This window comes from Chlamydotis macqueenii, chromosome 4 (genome assembly GCF_036417535.1).
Source record: "Chlamydotis macqueenii isolate bChlMac1 chromosome 4, bChlMac1.mat, whole genome shotgun sequence".
In the NCBI taxonomy this organism is placed as follows: domain Eukaryota; kingdom Metazoa; phylum Chordata; class Aves; order Otidiformes; family Otididae; genus Chlamydotis; species Chlamydotis macqueenii.
The window spans coordinates 26,031,927-26,047,058 of NC_141559.1; the positions used below are offsets into that span (position 1 = coordinate 26,031,927).

Here is a 15,132-nt window from a genome sequence, read left to right on the forward strand (position 1 = left end):
AACAGAGGGGCGGCCGTGCTGCCTCCTCCCGGCCCCGGCCGCCCCGTCGGGGGGAGCGGGCTGCGACCCTTGGGCGCTCCCCGTAGGGGATTCTATTTATTTGTTTATGTATTTATTCCCAAAGAGACCGCCTCGGGGCATCTTATTCGGCCTTGGATGCCCCGCGCTCGCCGAGAGCCGAAGAGGGGCGGGAGGGATGCGCCGAGCCCCGCGTTGCCGTTTGCCAAACGACCCCCAAACATGCGCCTTCGGGGGAGAGGGGCTTTCCCCGCACTCGGGGTGCGCTGCCCAATTAAGCCGCTTCCCAGTGTTTACATTGCTGATTTCTTTCTTTCTCGATTATTTTTTTCTTTTTTTACGCGCTTGTTCGGCTTGACTAGTCCATCCCCCGTTTTCCGCTACCTGCTCCCTTTTCCCGGCAGGGTCTCATTTCTCAGCTGGATTTTAATTACCGGGTGGTGGGCAACGATGCAGGGACACGAGCGGGCGTGGGCAGCCGGGCTCAACGTGCCCGTGTCCCGGCCAGCCCAGACCCGCATCTGCCGAAAACGGATTCAGCATCCCCACGCTCCCGTTTCTCCGTCTCCCGGCGCTGGGAGCTTTAGCGGCCGGGCGGGGCACGTGCAAAGGGGGAACCGCGCTTCTCCCACGCCAAAATTACGGGAAGTTGTTTCCTGCAGAATGTGCGCCCGTCTCGTTGGCAAAATAAAAGAAGTTGCGGATCCTGACGTTTCCCAAGCGCAGCGCCTGCTTTTGTTTGGATGGTTTTTTTGGTTTGTTGGTTGTTTTTGTTTTTTTTTTTTTGTTTTTTTTTTTTGTTTTTTTTTTTTCTATGCAGCCTGCAGCGGGGCAATGCCACCGGGGAGCTAACGGGGCGGCCCGACGGCTGAAAAAGCGGCACGGGGCGAATCTCTGTCCCTGCTCGGGCTCCCTTTCCCTGTCTGAAACCAGGGCGAGCTCACCCCGGCCGGTTTTCTCCCCGTCCCTCGGGGACTGCCGCACATTCCTGATGGATTTAACGGCGATGAGTTTATTTTGCCCTTCTTCCGAAGCGGGTCCGGAGAGCGCCCGACCAAACCTTCCCTCACCCCGCCCCCCGCTCCCCTTCCCCGCCGGCCTCGGCCCCCTCCCCGCCCCGGCCGCGCTGTCCGTCACGGCGGCGGCTCCTTTCATCTCCGCCGCCCCCGCCCCGCCCCGACGGCGGAGAGAGGGAGGGAGACGAGGGGAGGGGAGGAGCGGGCGGGGGCGATGCTGGAGTTGCCTCCGCCGCCACCCCGCGCCTCGCCGCCGCCCCTCGTGGGGTACCGCGCCCGCCGGCTGCAGGAGGCGGCCCCGCGGCGGGCTCGCAGAGGCGGAGGCGGCCCCGAAAGCGCGGAGGCGCCGCGGCGGCAACTTTTTTTCCCTGCCTACGGGCGCGGAGGGAAGCGGGGGGGGGCCGCGTCCTCACCCGCTCCATCACTCCCTCCCTCCCGCGGCTGTTTCGTCTTCGCCCCCCCATCCCCCCCGCGCCGAGCTCAGCAGTGCCCGGAGCCGCGGACAAAGGCCCGGTGGGTGCGCGCCGCGGGCAGCGCCGTCCCCATCTCCCGGGGCGCCTCCTCCTCCTGCCCGCCACCCCTTCCCCCCCCGCCCCCCTCTCCAGTCATTTTAACTCGAGCCCGCCCGGGCGGCGGCAACTTCATTCGGAGGCGAAAGTCGGGCGGGCTCCGCTCCCCTCCCCTCCGCGTCCCCTCCGCGTCCCCTCCGCGTCCCCTCCGCGTCCCCTCACCCCCAGGGTGCGCCCGGGCCCCGCGGGGAGGGGGAGTGGATGCGGGGGGGAAGGGGCTGCTGGGGGGCGGGCCCCGGCGCGGTCCCTGGGGGCGGGCGGGACACGACCGGGTGTATTCCAAATTATTCGGCCGCGCGGCGCGGCGGGGCTCGGCTACCCATGGGGCCAGTGCCGTGAGGGAGTGGGGGTGCCTGGGCCCCGAGGGGGTGGGGGTCTCCAGCTGCCCCAAGTAACCTCGAGGACTTCACGGGATTTTTCCTTCTTCTCTCCTCCTCCTCCCTCCTCTCTCCTCCTCCTCCTCCTCCTTCTCCTCCTCCTCCTCCTCCTCCTCCTCCCCCCGCCGCTCCTCCCGCTCCCGCTCCCCTTCCCGCGGCGGGCCGGCGGCCGCAGTAGACGCCGCGCTGCCGTGAGGATGCCGCAGCTGCCGGGGGCCGGGGGCGGTGGGGGGGACCCGGAGCTCTGCGCCACCGACGAGATGATCCCCTTCAAGGACGAGGGGGACCCCCAGAAGGAGAAGATCTTCGCCGAGATCAGCCACCCCGAGGAGGAGGGTGACCTGGCCGACATCAAGTCCTCCCTCGTTAACGAGTCCGAGATCGCCCCCGGCGCCAACGGGCACGAGGTGCGCGGCCGCGGGGGCGCCGCGGGGCAGGGTCGCGGGATGCTGGCGGGTCCCGGGCGCCGCCGCCGCCTGGAGGGAGGGAGGCAGCTCTTATTTTCCCAATTTCCCCTAAAAAAAATCATATATATATATATCATCCCACCCCAACTGCCGTTCCCAGAGGGGCGGCGGGCAGAGGCGGGCGGGCTCCGCGCCCGGCGATGGGGCTGGGGGATGGGGGCGGGAGGGGCAGCCCCCTCCGCGCTTCTGCCCGGGACGAGAAAGTTGCCGCGGGTCCCCCGACGGTGCGGTGGTGTCAGACCGCAAGCAGCCGTGAAATTTCCTCGATAAAACTGGCAGGGTCGGAATGTTGGCCGTAAGCTCTGTAAGGGATTTGCCCGAAACTGGGAATAAATTCCCGGCGCTAAAACAACTTCAGGGCGAGCGGAGTACCTGCTCTTTTTCTTTTCCTTTTTTTTTTCTTTTTTTTTCCTTTTTTTTTTTTTCTTTATTTTTCTCCTAAAGATCTGGTAATAAGGGCAACCTGATTTTCGTTATTATTTTTGCTATCTCTTTACCGAGAGTGTTTTGTCCGCGGAAGCTCCAAATATTTTCCAGACGTCAGCCCCTTTGGTTAAATGTAGGGCGCTTCTGCGAAGCACCATAGTTATTCACGTCATCATAAAAACGAGCGTTTAGCCAAGTGTTTCTGGTACAGTTGCCTTCCCCGCGGCCTAAGAGGGAAAAGAAAGATGCTTATCTCTTGCCATAACTTTTCTTCTTTCTAGCAGAAGCTGTAGCGCTGTAGTCGATAAATGAGAACCCGTACGATGACTTTCCTTCTTTTTTCTTCTTCTTTTTCTGACGGTGGATTCCCTGCATTCAGGTTTCCAGGCAGACTCAAGGGCAGGATTCCTACCATGATAAAGGCAGAGAGCACCCCGAGGAAGGTGAGAAGCGCGCGGTCCTCTCTAGCGATATTGTCCCTCTCTGTGAGCCTCCACACAGCCCTCCAACTGGAGCTGGGTTTCTTTTGGGAAACGTAAATTTAGTACCTTTTGGGGAAGGGGGATGCCAGGGTGCTTTCAAAGCGCATTTAAAAAGGAGATGAATGTGCAGCACGTTTATCTTGAGTGACCAAATGGCATTTCAGTTGTTTAGAGACTGATAAGTAGGCCAAATGGATCTTCGCTGAAGAACCAACTATTTTTAGGATATCAGCTTAAACACATCTATCTCTTCACTCATGCAGCGCAGCTGAGTTGTGTGTGTTCAGAAACTCCTGTGCTTTTTTTTTTCCCCTAGACAAAGTCTTGTTGCTTAAATCTCTTCTTCCAAATCTACGCATGAACAGACCTCTTGCTTTTTTTCAATCTTCCAGCTGGTTAATTTTGATTGAGGAGGACAGAGGAAATAACAGAGTTCATCGAATATCACTTAGGAAGCTGGACACACGTACAAAGAATGTGTGCTGTGAATGATGGGAGATTATGTTTAAAATGAAATGCTTATGATCACGAACTACACTGGATCATAAATTCCGTGTAAAGACGGACACAGTTCAGTCCTGGTGCTTCCCGGGATTCTGTGGCCATCTTTCTCCAAACTGGCCGTTAAACAGCCTAACAGCAAGAATGGCCACACTCATAGTATTTTGGCAGTCGGGGAGGAGGTCAACCCTGTGTAGTTTTCTTCGCAACCTTGCATCCTCTTAAAAACTCAGCTTTGAGTAGTATCATTGTCAATGGTCATATAGGTGGGAGACCTGTTCACTCCCCCTTTGCAGGACCTGGACCCCAGTTCTTTATTTTCTTACGAAAAAGCCTCCCTCACTTGGCTTCCTCTTGACTCTAGTGCCATGCGTGTTCAACAGCCTGCCCCCCCGCCCCCTCCAAATCCTTAGGATCTCCTTCCAAGCCAGCCTCTGCTCTCTAATTGTTCCCAGTGAGCGTGGCCAGAATGAATTGTTTGCCGCATGCAGTGGCTCAGCAAGAGGAGGAAATTATTATATCTAGTTATCACTGCCCTGTTTCTCGCTTTCCTAAAAATGATGTTGGAGAGACCTGTGCTGGCAATACTTCTGAATCCACAAATCCTGGAGGGATGTATAAAATGGGGGAAAACTGCTACTTGAGAAATGTAATGTCATGGCTGATGTTTTTGCCCTGGTTTGAACAGCGAGTAGTAAAAATAAATTGGTTACTCTGAGGCTATTCCATATTTTAAGCGTAAACTCCTCACTGAAAGTACTTATTCCTTTAAGAATTAACTCTTCTTAAAAAATGTTATTACAAATTGCTGCGGGCCGCTTTCTGTCAGAGGTAATTTCCACGAGTAAGGAAATGTTTGCATGTGGAACATTTTTATGAATGCACAGTACCTGTTTAAATGCTGTAACTCACAAGAAATGCGTATGTGGGGAATAATGTAATAATTGTTTCCTTTTCCATAGGAAAGCATCCAGACAGTGGCTTGTACAGCAAGGGACCATCATACTCTGGTTATTCTGGGTATATCATGATGCCAAATATGAATAACGACCCGTACATGCCTAATGGATCTCTGTCGCCACCAATCCCCAGAACAGTGAGTTATCTCTTCCAAAGACCGGTTTTGGCGAGCCGGGTTTCCTCCTGTTTGGTCTGCAGTGCGTGTCCATGCTGGGGTTTTTCGGATAGCTTCAGTTACAGTGAAGGTTGCGCTTCTGCTGTTCAGAGCCTTTGGCCAGTGGAGTTTGAGAGCTCTTAGAGGTGTTGGTCACAACTGCAGTGGAAAAGCTGAGATTAACATCTGCGGTGTCTGACATCCTTTGAACAGGGCTGGTGGCTTTGTGGGGGGAGCCTGGTTTACAACTGTAGGATAATGTATGGCGGAATGATGTAAATGCTGTCTTTGTAGTGACTGGGACAGATGTGAATTTTCTGTCTTTAACTCTTCGTTTGTTGAGGAAAATCGAGGGCTGAAAGCAGAACTGTTAAGGCTGCTTGTCAGTAAGATGAAAAGATTGGATTCTTTTTTTTTTTTTTTTTACCTTCAGATATGTCACTGCTCTTCGCTGATTGATATTTATTTTTGCCATCAGTTGCTCTGCGTGAAGGCTTTATGTATCTGGCAGTATGCTTTGAAACATACTCTCTATCTTCAGCCACAAATTGTGAAACGGTCGTTTAGGAATTAACATCAACTGTGACGCAGTAGTTACAGCTTTCTTTTATGTTGTGGTGGGCACTGATTCTTCCAGGTTGGTCTCTCTGTTTCCATTGGTATAGACGCATTTTAATGTACTTTTAATTTTGGATAGTCAATTCCCATGTGTTTCTGTAAACCTCTTTGTATACGTGTAGAGCAATGGAGAGGCAATGTTAAAATGCGCTGATGAAATTGTATTAGTAGAACCAGAGTGGAGCAGGAAACAAATTTGCTTTTAGGCATCCTGCTGAAAAAATGCTGCTGCAGTTGTGTGTGCTGTGTTATGAAAAGTTGGATGCTGTTATTTCCCTGTGATAAAGCAGGTTTCCGTCTTACTGGCTCTTAGATTTTTGCTTGGTGGTCTCTGTCAAACAACTGGCATTATTTTGCTCTCCAACGTTCTTGATTTTTTTTCAGAATTGTGGCTCTTGACTTCAAAAACAAAAGAAGAGGGAGCCTAATCTGTACTGGTAATTTGGCAGTAGCAAAGTGTGTTATATTAGTGGATGTTTGGGTTCGAAATGGCAGGGTGCTTTGGCACATTTCTTTGGGAAATACACGGATCTGTCTTTTTATGCGTCGCTGCTTGCGTTTGAAAGATGCAAAAACTCACACAGCATATTGCTTTCTATGGCTCTGTTTTTGAAAAGGACTTTGTGTATAAATCACACTTCAGAGGCCTACAGCCATTTAGGGTGAAGTATGATGACTGGGATCTGTTGATATTTGTTGCTGTAAACGCTGCTCTGCAGAAAACTTCAGTTCAGATGTATCATAGGGAAAAGGATGCAGCTTCTCAAGAGGGCACCCAGACTCAAACCTGCCCCTTTGAGGACTGGGAAATTTCAGATTCTTTTTTCACCCCCTCTTTCCCGCATTAGCTTCCTAAGGAAGTCCCCAGTGCTGGTGCAAGGCTTTGAACAACAAAATCCAGTTTAATTATTCACTGAGGATTTTCTCCACATACACATGCCGTGGGGCTGTCGCTCTTTACTGATTTGGCGTCAATGCCCCTGGAATATCGGCTTCTTGCTGAATCTGGCTGTTCAGGTGCTTGAGGAACCGTCCTACGTGGGTATGCCGGAGGGGAGGTGGGGGGGAACCACATCTGCTTTCGAATTGTAAAACTGCCTGCCGAACATCTGAGGGGCCGATTTGGTTCAGCGTTGCTCTTGCGTGTTAGAGGCAGCACCACAATTTCAGTAAAACAGCACTGTTGCGGGGCTGCAATGTTGACATAAGCCTGGAGTTCTTTCAGTTTAACCACAAGGCTACACGCTCGAGTTATTAAATAATTTTTTTGTTTAATTGAACTATAATCTTTGTAAGTCTCCTAGCTGACAGCTGGGTTTTAATGCGCGTGAGATCAAAACGCCGCGTCCAGGAGATGACACGCTCACTCGCCCTCACGCCTAACCGCAGCCCCAGCCCCGGCGGGTTTGCTCTTGTTCCCCTTTTTTGGGAGTCCGAGAGCTCTGGAGGTGGGGGGGTCTCCCCTGGGGTGTCAGCCCCCGGCCATTTGTGCGGGGAGCAGCCCTGCGGTGCGTACCTGCGGCCCACCATTTGCATGACAAAAGCCGCTTCTTGTTGCTGCATCTGTTGCCTGGAGGTGTTAGGCAGGATTAAAAAGCCGCCCCGGGGCTCGGAATCTTTTTTTCCCCCGCCCGGTGCAAAACCTTTGGGAAGAACCCGGCTGCCTGCAAAAGCCCCCCGGGGGATGTGGCCCCGGAGAAAGGTGGCCAGAGCCAGGACGGGGACCATCTTGGATGAAGGTGGCTTTGGCTCCCTGCGCCAGCGCAGAGAGAGCAAAGATTTCTTGGAATGGGAAAAAAGTTACTTTCATCAACATATGTAGGAAAAAAAAAAGGCTTTTTTTTAAAAAAAAAAAGGCAAGCGCTTCACGTTCTTACTCTGTAAGATTAAAAATACAAATCTGTAGTCAGAGAAAACGTGTCTAATAAGTCGTAAAAGGAGGAAACTGAAGTGTAATTTCAGTGCAGATTTTGGAGAGGAGACAGTGTATGAGGAGGATTTAAAAGCTTCCAGAATCTACTACTGTTAGAGTGGTCACATCTTCCCTTCTCCTTTTTTTTTTTTCTTTTCTTTTTTTTGATTTGTTTTACTGTAAACTGATTTACCTTTTACAAGTTGGATTTGTAGGAGCAGGAGAGTGTTTGTTACGAGTCCAGGTACAGCCCTCGCGCGCCGCAGTACGTGTCCTTATCAGATAGCTGGTTAAGCAAGAGAGCAGAGCAGTTGGTTTGGGAGGCTGCAGGAGAAGTGGCACGTGATGGTGCCAAAACCGCAGTAACACCTGGTGAACGTGCATCCTGTGTGCTCGAGATATCTTTTGGTGGTTTCTCGGCATCGTGGGGGTACTGAAGATAGGAGGTGGAGACAGCTGTTTGTTTTCTAACACGTGTGGGTTTTTTCTTGCTTTTTCGTTAACAAGGCTAGTTTTGGGGTAGCAAACCTTTCTCGTCTGTGTGATGAGAACGTGGGGACAAAGGAGATGACTGACGAAGAATAATTTCTCTGTGTCTTAAGTCCGTCCAGAAAATCACTTTGTCTTTATTCCTCCCTCTTTGCCAATCAATTAAACTTTCTGTGGGAAGACAGAGGATTTCTGCAACCTCCCTTTTTTCTGTTCTTATCTGTTCTTGGGGTCTGAGTTTATTTCTTGGCGGCTAAACTGTCTCTTTGTAGCAGCTGGAGGTGTTAAATAGGTGGGGGATACAATCTGTAAACACCTTACAGCGACTTGCAAAACACAGCATAGCTGTTTGAAAATGGATGAGGAATTCCGCTAAGAGAGTTTGAAGGCAAGGAACAATGTTTGTACACAGGACCGGCCTGCCTTGCCCAAGTTTTGGATATTCCTTGTGTGCTTCTGCATGGCAAGGGGTATGAAGATAGCTGCTGTCTTGAAGAGCTAACGTCCTGGGAAAGATTATGTGGATAGTTTGGACAGGAGGAAGGATGCGGGTGGAAATAGCAAGAATGAGTGGCTACAAAGCCTCAGTAAGAGTGGTTTATTTTCCTAGCTGCATCTTACTGTCCCTCTGAAAGCAGACTGGTTCACTGGCTTGTGGGGAATTTTTGGGGCCCCTAGGGGAATGTACGGGAGTGTTAGAGCTAGCATATCCAGCTGCAGAAGGACACGAACCTGATTTTTCATAATATTATCTTTTCCTGAGAGTCAGCTTCTGCTGACTGTGCAATTGTAGGCACTTGCTGGGAGCCGTGGTCAGTGGGAAGCTCCCTGGCCCAGTGCGAAGTGGCACAGATGTTGGGGCTCAGCTCCTGCTCCTGTATCGCCCATCTTTGCACTGATTCCTAGGTTGGCATCGGAGCAGGATGCTCCAAGGGCCGCAGGCAGCTGTGGTCCTGTCACGCATCTCTTTTTTCTCCCTGCAGGCTCAGATCTGTGCCTGAGGAAATGGGTTGCATGGGCAGCTGAGGGGCTCAACAAGCCGGAGCTGCTCACTTGGCACCGAGGCTTCACCCTGCGCAGTGCGTGTCTCCTCAATGAAGTTGAATGATGCTGATTAGCTCCTTAAATAACTTTGAAATCAGGTGCAAAGGAGCACAGAGCTTCCCAGCTCTATGGAAGCAGAACTTGCTGGGGTTTATTTGGGTTTGCACGGAAAGGAATTTCAGCGCTATTTGCTGAGGGGCTTGGCAAGTCGCGCCAAATGCCAGCACCAGGGGAGAAGAGGAATCTGCTCAGTGCTAATAGAGGGACCTCGCTGCTGCGAACGCGTCTGTCAGCTGCTCTGACTCAAGCGTCACAGCTGATCCGTCTAAGATATGAGCCAGGTCTCTGTGAAACACAAATCCAAGCCATGAATGGTCGTGGGACGAGTTTGGGTGGTGCTTGCTTTCTCCCCCTTAGTAAAATGATTTTTCCATTTGGAAAGGGGAGCAGAAGAAGTTACTGTGGTGCCTCTAGGTTGGCTTTTGTCTGAAGCTTGATCTGGTTGCTCGCGGTAAGATGGCACTGTCCAGGCAGAGTCTTATGTACGTATGTCTATCATGAGCTTGGTCTTTGGGCACATGCTGATAAAGAAAACAGCCTATTCTCCTTGTAAGGGTGATGCAATTAGCAAATCTACCTAATTGTGAATGGGCAAGGGAGAAAGAAAATGTTCTCCTGATGTCTCAGTCCAGAGGCAGCAATTACGTGTGTGTGGCTTCAACAGAGATGTAATTAAAAACCCCACCCTTTGTAAATCATCAAAGTTGGAGCTTTTGTATATCAATATGTGTGTATGCTTATGTGCTGAATCTCCTTTTTTCTATTTATCTAGGAGCTAATTTGAGATAAACTGTAAAAGGTGGAGCCACCGCTTTCGTTTTAAGGTGGTTTAAAAGCAAAATGTCATTCCTGGTGTTTTGGTGCTGTGCCACCTCTTCTCCAACTTAATCCCAGCCCAGAAAAAATGCTAATAAAAATAGCTTGTTACAGGCTGCAAGTGCCAGGGAGGATATGGCTCGAGAAGAAAGCCTGAAGCTCCACAGGTTCAGGCATCAAAAGAGGAAAAGACTTTTTCCAGATACTTGCAGCACTGTGTGGCTGCAGGCATCGAAAGCCTGGGTACCGCAGGCCTGGCTCCTCCCGAGTACTTAACTTCTGTTTATAGTTAAGGAAAACTCCTCCTGATATGCAAAGGAAATAAGCCACACAAAAGCATTTTACTGCTGGTTTAATATTACTGAAGTCCCATTAGAGCATGTGCTTTTTTTGCTAGTAGTAAAATACTGTCTGTGTCTCTCAGAAGAAGACACATATGCAAGAGCATGCTTTAATACAGACACTGAACGTTTTGCAGCCTGAGATCTGTGCATCGTGTGGCCCACTGTGATCTCCAGTGTTCCTCTTGCATGGACTGACACCAATCTACTGTGTGACTGGTCCCAGGGAAACGGTGCTGTGAGCTGGGTGGTCTGTAGGTCCTCGACCTGGCTGTCCTCGGCATGTGTCCTCCCCGCTGCTGCCGGGGAGCCGTGTGCCATGATGCTCCAGCTGTGCATACATAGCTCCCGCTTACCCCAAACTGCCCCTGTCCTTGCTAGTGGGCGGTTATCGCTAAGCTGCTTTTGGCTGTGAGGCACATTTGGCATGTTCTCATCTGACTGTTGGGTTTGGTCCCTTCTTTGCAGGATGCTGGGGGAAAGGCGGCGCAGCTGCTCGGTGTGCTGCTCCTGCCCGGGCAGTTGGGGATTAGTGTCTCTGTCACTCCAGCCCTTCGTAAGCATTAGATTCACTTAAGAAAATTGCATTTAGAATAAGTTAATCTAGCAACTCAATGGCTTCTATTTTGAGACTTGAATCTTGTGGATATGTTTATTTAGTTTGGGTTTCCCACTTCAAAGGAATCTGTCTTCTCAGCAAGAAAGTGATTGAGCACTTAAATAAAAATATATTCATTCAATCTTTGGGATTGAGCTAAAAGTGCAGGAGGGAGTTAACATGTGCGCCAACTGTGTTAATCAGCCAGGGATTGCCTCTTCTCCTAAAGGGGAAGAAAAGTGGCCTGAACTGCCTGAGGAGAAGTGGCATGCCTTCCCCTGGCTTCTGGCCATGGTGTTGCTCACTGATGCTTCAGGCTGAGATGAAGGACCCAGAATATCTTCGCCTGTGATTTTCAAAGATACCAAATCCCTCGTGTAGAAGAGCGTTCTCATGCAGCTGAAAAGTGCACGTGATGTTTGTTTATTTCCTTTAAGTGGCTGTGGATATAGGTGAGGTTGAGGCATAAAATCAATAGGATGAGCTTAGTCAGCACAAATTACAAGTGTAAAGTTACGAGGTTTTGATTGAATATTTATAAAATGGGCAGTTTAACTTAAAAAGTAAGTGTACTGTTGTCACCAGGTGTGACATATAAACCCGAGAATTGCTTTGGTTAGGAGTTATTAGGCAAGCCAAAGAGCGGTTAATTCCCAAACGCATCTGTCGATCCAAGCACTTTCAGTTCTCTAGCCCAGTACTTCAAACAGTGCCACGCATGTCAACGGGCAGGTCTGCTTCACCCAGGCTGGTGCACGGGGGAGAAGTCCTGTGGGAGGCAGTGATTTGATGCATGTGTTTGCCATGAAGTGCCTTCTGAAAATGCTGGCACTTCGAACAAAGCTGATGGCAGCTCGGCTTCCCCCGTGGCGGGCTTGAACGGAGCTCTGGACGGGGATGTAGGGGTTATCCAAAGAAAACTAGTCTGGATATGGTCTGATTCATCAGCTACGTCCAGAAAAACAGGGAAAGTGAACATGGGGCTTTTGTTGGGCAATTTTGTTGGCTTAGAGCTGGAGAGCGGTGAGCTCTAAAAAGCCATCCCTGTAGGCCCTGCATTTCTGGGTTGAGGTCCTAGTGACACCAGCTGCTCGGAGTCAAGGCTCTGTCTTAGTAACTGGTCACTTAGCTACGCTACAAGGCTCTATTTCTTCTATTTTCTGCCTCTTTGTGTATTTCAGAACTGCCTCAGAGATTTATCTTTGTGGATGTCTGTTGTCTCTCCACAGTTTTGGCATATCTTCTTGCCTTGATCTTTCTTCACTCCCCCCAAATCTTGCGTTGGCAAGCTTTGTATAACATAAAAAAAAGTACAATACGGAGGTGACGATTAAAGGTGTCAACACTTGTCAAATGCAGACCCTGCTTGGAGAGATGGCCCTTTCCTTGGTGATGTGCTAAAATTCAGATAAACTGTGTCCAGCAGTGCAAATGTGTTTACTTTGTTAAAATGCCACAATCCAGTGATTTGTTTAGCATCTCCAGTTTCTGAAGTCTGACTGGTGTCATATCAGGTTTAGGAAGCTGCAGTTACAAGTGGTAATTGTGATTTTGGCCATTTTGTATAACTCCGATGTACCCCCATGGTGAGTAAGGTTCCCACCACCGTAACCCAGTGTTACGTCTCCCAGAGAGCAGCTGGGCCTGACACAGTGCAGGGACCCCTCCGAACTGGGGGAGACTCTGATTTCTCCTCTCAACATCCATGTGAATTAGCCCCTGCAAAGAGTAAAGATGGTTCACGTACAGGTCCTCCTCTCCCAGATGTAAGTGCATGTGCAGGTGCAGCTTCTTGAGGAGCTTTTGGGAGCGGAGCGGGAGCGAGCAGGTGGGTGAGGGTCAGGTGTAGGAGCCCAGGGCGGCGGGGCAAGCGGCAGCGTGCCCCGGACCCCTCTGGGCTGCCGGGCATCGGCATGGCAAGAAGTGAGCTCACCGAGCTGGCGCAGGGAGAGCTTTCAAGGATGTTGAGGAAATAAGCTGTATCTGTGGAACATACTGAAATATATTTTGAAAAGTATCAGCAATTAAAATAATTTACCCTATAGAATGCCCTTAAAGCTTTTTGTTTTGCTGCCCTCCAACACTAGCACCCAGCGTTGTATTTGTGTCTGTTCTTTACTGCCCGATTTCCTTCTGCACGCAACTGAAATTCAGCTTATAAAAAATAAGTTTGAACTGAGCACGTTGGATTTGGGAAATTTGTTACTCAGAACCTTCTCTCACGCATTATTTCATGTCTTAAATACCTCTGGTCTAGGGAGAAAAGGAAGCTGTGCTGGATTTATTGGAAAAAAGGACTAAAACTTTAAAAAGCTTAGCTCTTAAGTGTGTGGATTTTTAAGGTTTTGTTGAGACCTTTTTTTCCTCTCTCAGTTATTTTGAGGATGTTTCTAAGATAATAGTGCAGAGATCCCTGTTTTAGATGTAAGTCTTTAGAAGGAAAACTCGGAATAGGAGAACCACGAAAAAATGCTAATTTATTAGGCAACTCCCCAGACAGTTTTACAGCGCTATTGCAAACACTTTTTTTTTTTTTTTTTAAACTGACAACTACTAAGCTTCTTGACCTGTGAAAGATGACTTCATATTTTGTAATAAGGAAATATTAAGAGACTCTAGGAGAGCTGGTCAAAATGCTGTTTTGCTTGAAACTTTCTTAATTCAAGGGCCCTCTCAAAACAACTTGTGTAGAAAGCCTTCCTTCTTTCTTTGAAACAGTAAATCCTTCCTTTTCTGTCTTTTTCTGTCCAGGGATATGTGTGTGAATGAGAATATTACAGGCTAATGGGGCAGAACAATAAATATTCAGTCAGGAAATGTGGTTTAATCAAAGCCAGTTCAGAAGGCCCTGTGTTTGGGGTGCAGGCAGACTTTTTAGGAGAAGGAGATTTCAGAGGGGGTTTTGTGGAGCTTGTCTTCCAGCTCTTGCTCCAGGACTGCAAGTAAATACATTCAGTTAAGCTGAACAGTTGTGCTCACTGTACAAAATATGCCCTCCTCCATTAAATGAATATTTCTGGACAGTGTCTACTGGACAAAGCATTTTTTCAGGTTCAGTCAGCAGAAGAGCCTGCGAGGTGGGTCTTGCGTTTCTCTTGTGGAGGCAGTGTTTCACAGCCTGGGAGCCTGTAGCTCTGAAGTCAGCTGTGGGCTGACGTTGGCCTTTCACATGTTACCTGTGTCCCCTCTCCTCTGCTGGGCTGGGTGGGTTCTCCCAGGAAGGGATGGCTGGTTAAGACAGTGGTTGAGATTTGAGCCTAGGGGGTTAAGCCTGGATTGGGCGAGCTGCCTATAGCTGTTTCGAGGGTGGAGCAAAAGTTTGTGCCTGTGCAATTAAGCATGAAATAGGTAAATTCTGTGTATAATTACCCAACGTAGAGTCTAGCGTGAGGACGTGACCCATGGAAATCGCAGTGCGTTGGTGGCTGCCAGCAAATTCCTGGGAGGTATCCCTGGCGCCCACGCCGGCACGAGGGGAGGGGGGGTCACATCCCCTGCCCCCCCCCCACCCTGCTCCCAAAAGCAGAGGTCTGGGAGGAGGTTTCTGCAAATGGGGAAATGAAAAAATAAAATTTGTTCAGAGACTTAGAGGAGGGTAATGGCAGAGATGGGAACAAAATACACATTTCCCAAGTTAACTTCAGGAACCCACCTGAAACACAGCTTGCTTGTAAAGATATGTTTCTTGGGTTGGTTGTTTTTTTTTTTTTTTTCATGAAAACAAACCAGAAGTTTGAGAAAGTAAAAACTGGGATGTGCATGGAGAGGGGAATAAGAGGATTAAGGCAGTGCCGATAAGAAGAAAGTTGGTGGCAGTGCTGGCTGTGGCTGTATTTCATACTCAGCCTTTCAGTTAAGGACCGAATAATCCTATTGAAGTTTCTAAGGAAATGGAAGGGGGGGCTTAAAAAAACTAGCTTAAAAACTTTTTGTCCAAAAGCAGACTTTGTTTTTTCCCATTTTCCTTCCCTGCCATCACAGCAGCACCCGTATCTTTCGACTCGCCACAGACGGGGCAGACTGCTTGCGCTCAGCATCGTTATTTGCAGCTCCCACTTTTGTCGCAGTCCGTCTCTCAGAAATTCAGCCCAGACGTGGCTCAATAACCAGCACGGTGTGCTCCGTCTCCCAGGAAGCTGCCATCAATTCATAGCTCTTGCACATGATGGGCTGGGGTTTCTCAGCTGCCTTCCCTGGGCTGCAGCATGGTGGTGGGGCTTTTGTCGTTTAACTGGGAGGACCTTGCTCTGCTGCTTCTTAAAGCAGCGATTTGGGATGGCGTCT

At 49.7% G+C, this 15,132-nt stretch overlaps 1 protein-coding gene across 5 annotated transcripts in view; it reads left to right on the forward strand.

Moving 5' to 3' along the window:
- The first annotated feature begins 1,391 nt into the window (after positions 1-1,391).
- Positions 1,392-15,132, forward strand: part of LEF1 (lymphoid enhancer binding factor 1) — a 70,653-nt gene continuing 56,912 nt past the window's right edge. For 3 of the 5 annotated variants that reach the window (XM_086746260.1, XM_086746262.1, XM_086746261.1), the window contains exons 1-3: positions 1,967-2,387; positions 3,253-3,316; positions 4,819-4,952. In XM_086746260.1, coding sequence (XP_086602386.1) covers positions 2,178-2,387; positions 3,253-3,316; positions 4,819-4,952 — 408 coding nt within the window. In that variant the 5' untranslated portion in view covers positions 1,967-2,177. Of the gene's footprint in view, positions 1,548-1,751; positions 1,773-1,966; positions 2,388-3,252; positions 3,317-4,818; positions 4,953-15,132 lie in introns of those variants that run through there. The other 2 variants (XM_086746258.1, XM_086746259.1) reach the window with 2 other exon arrangements.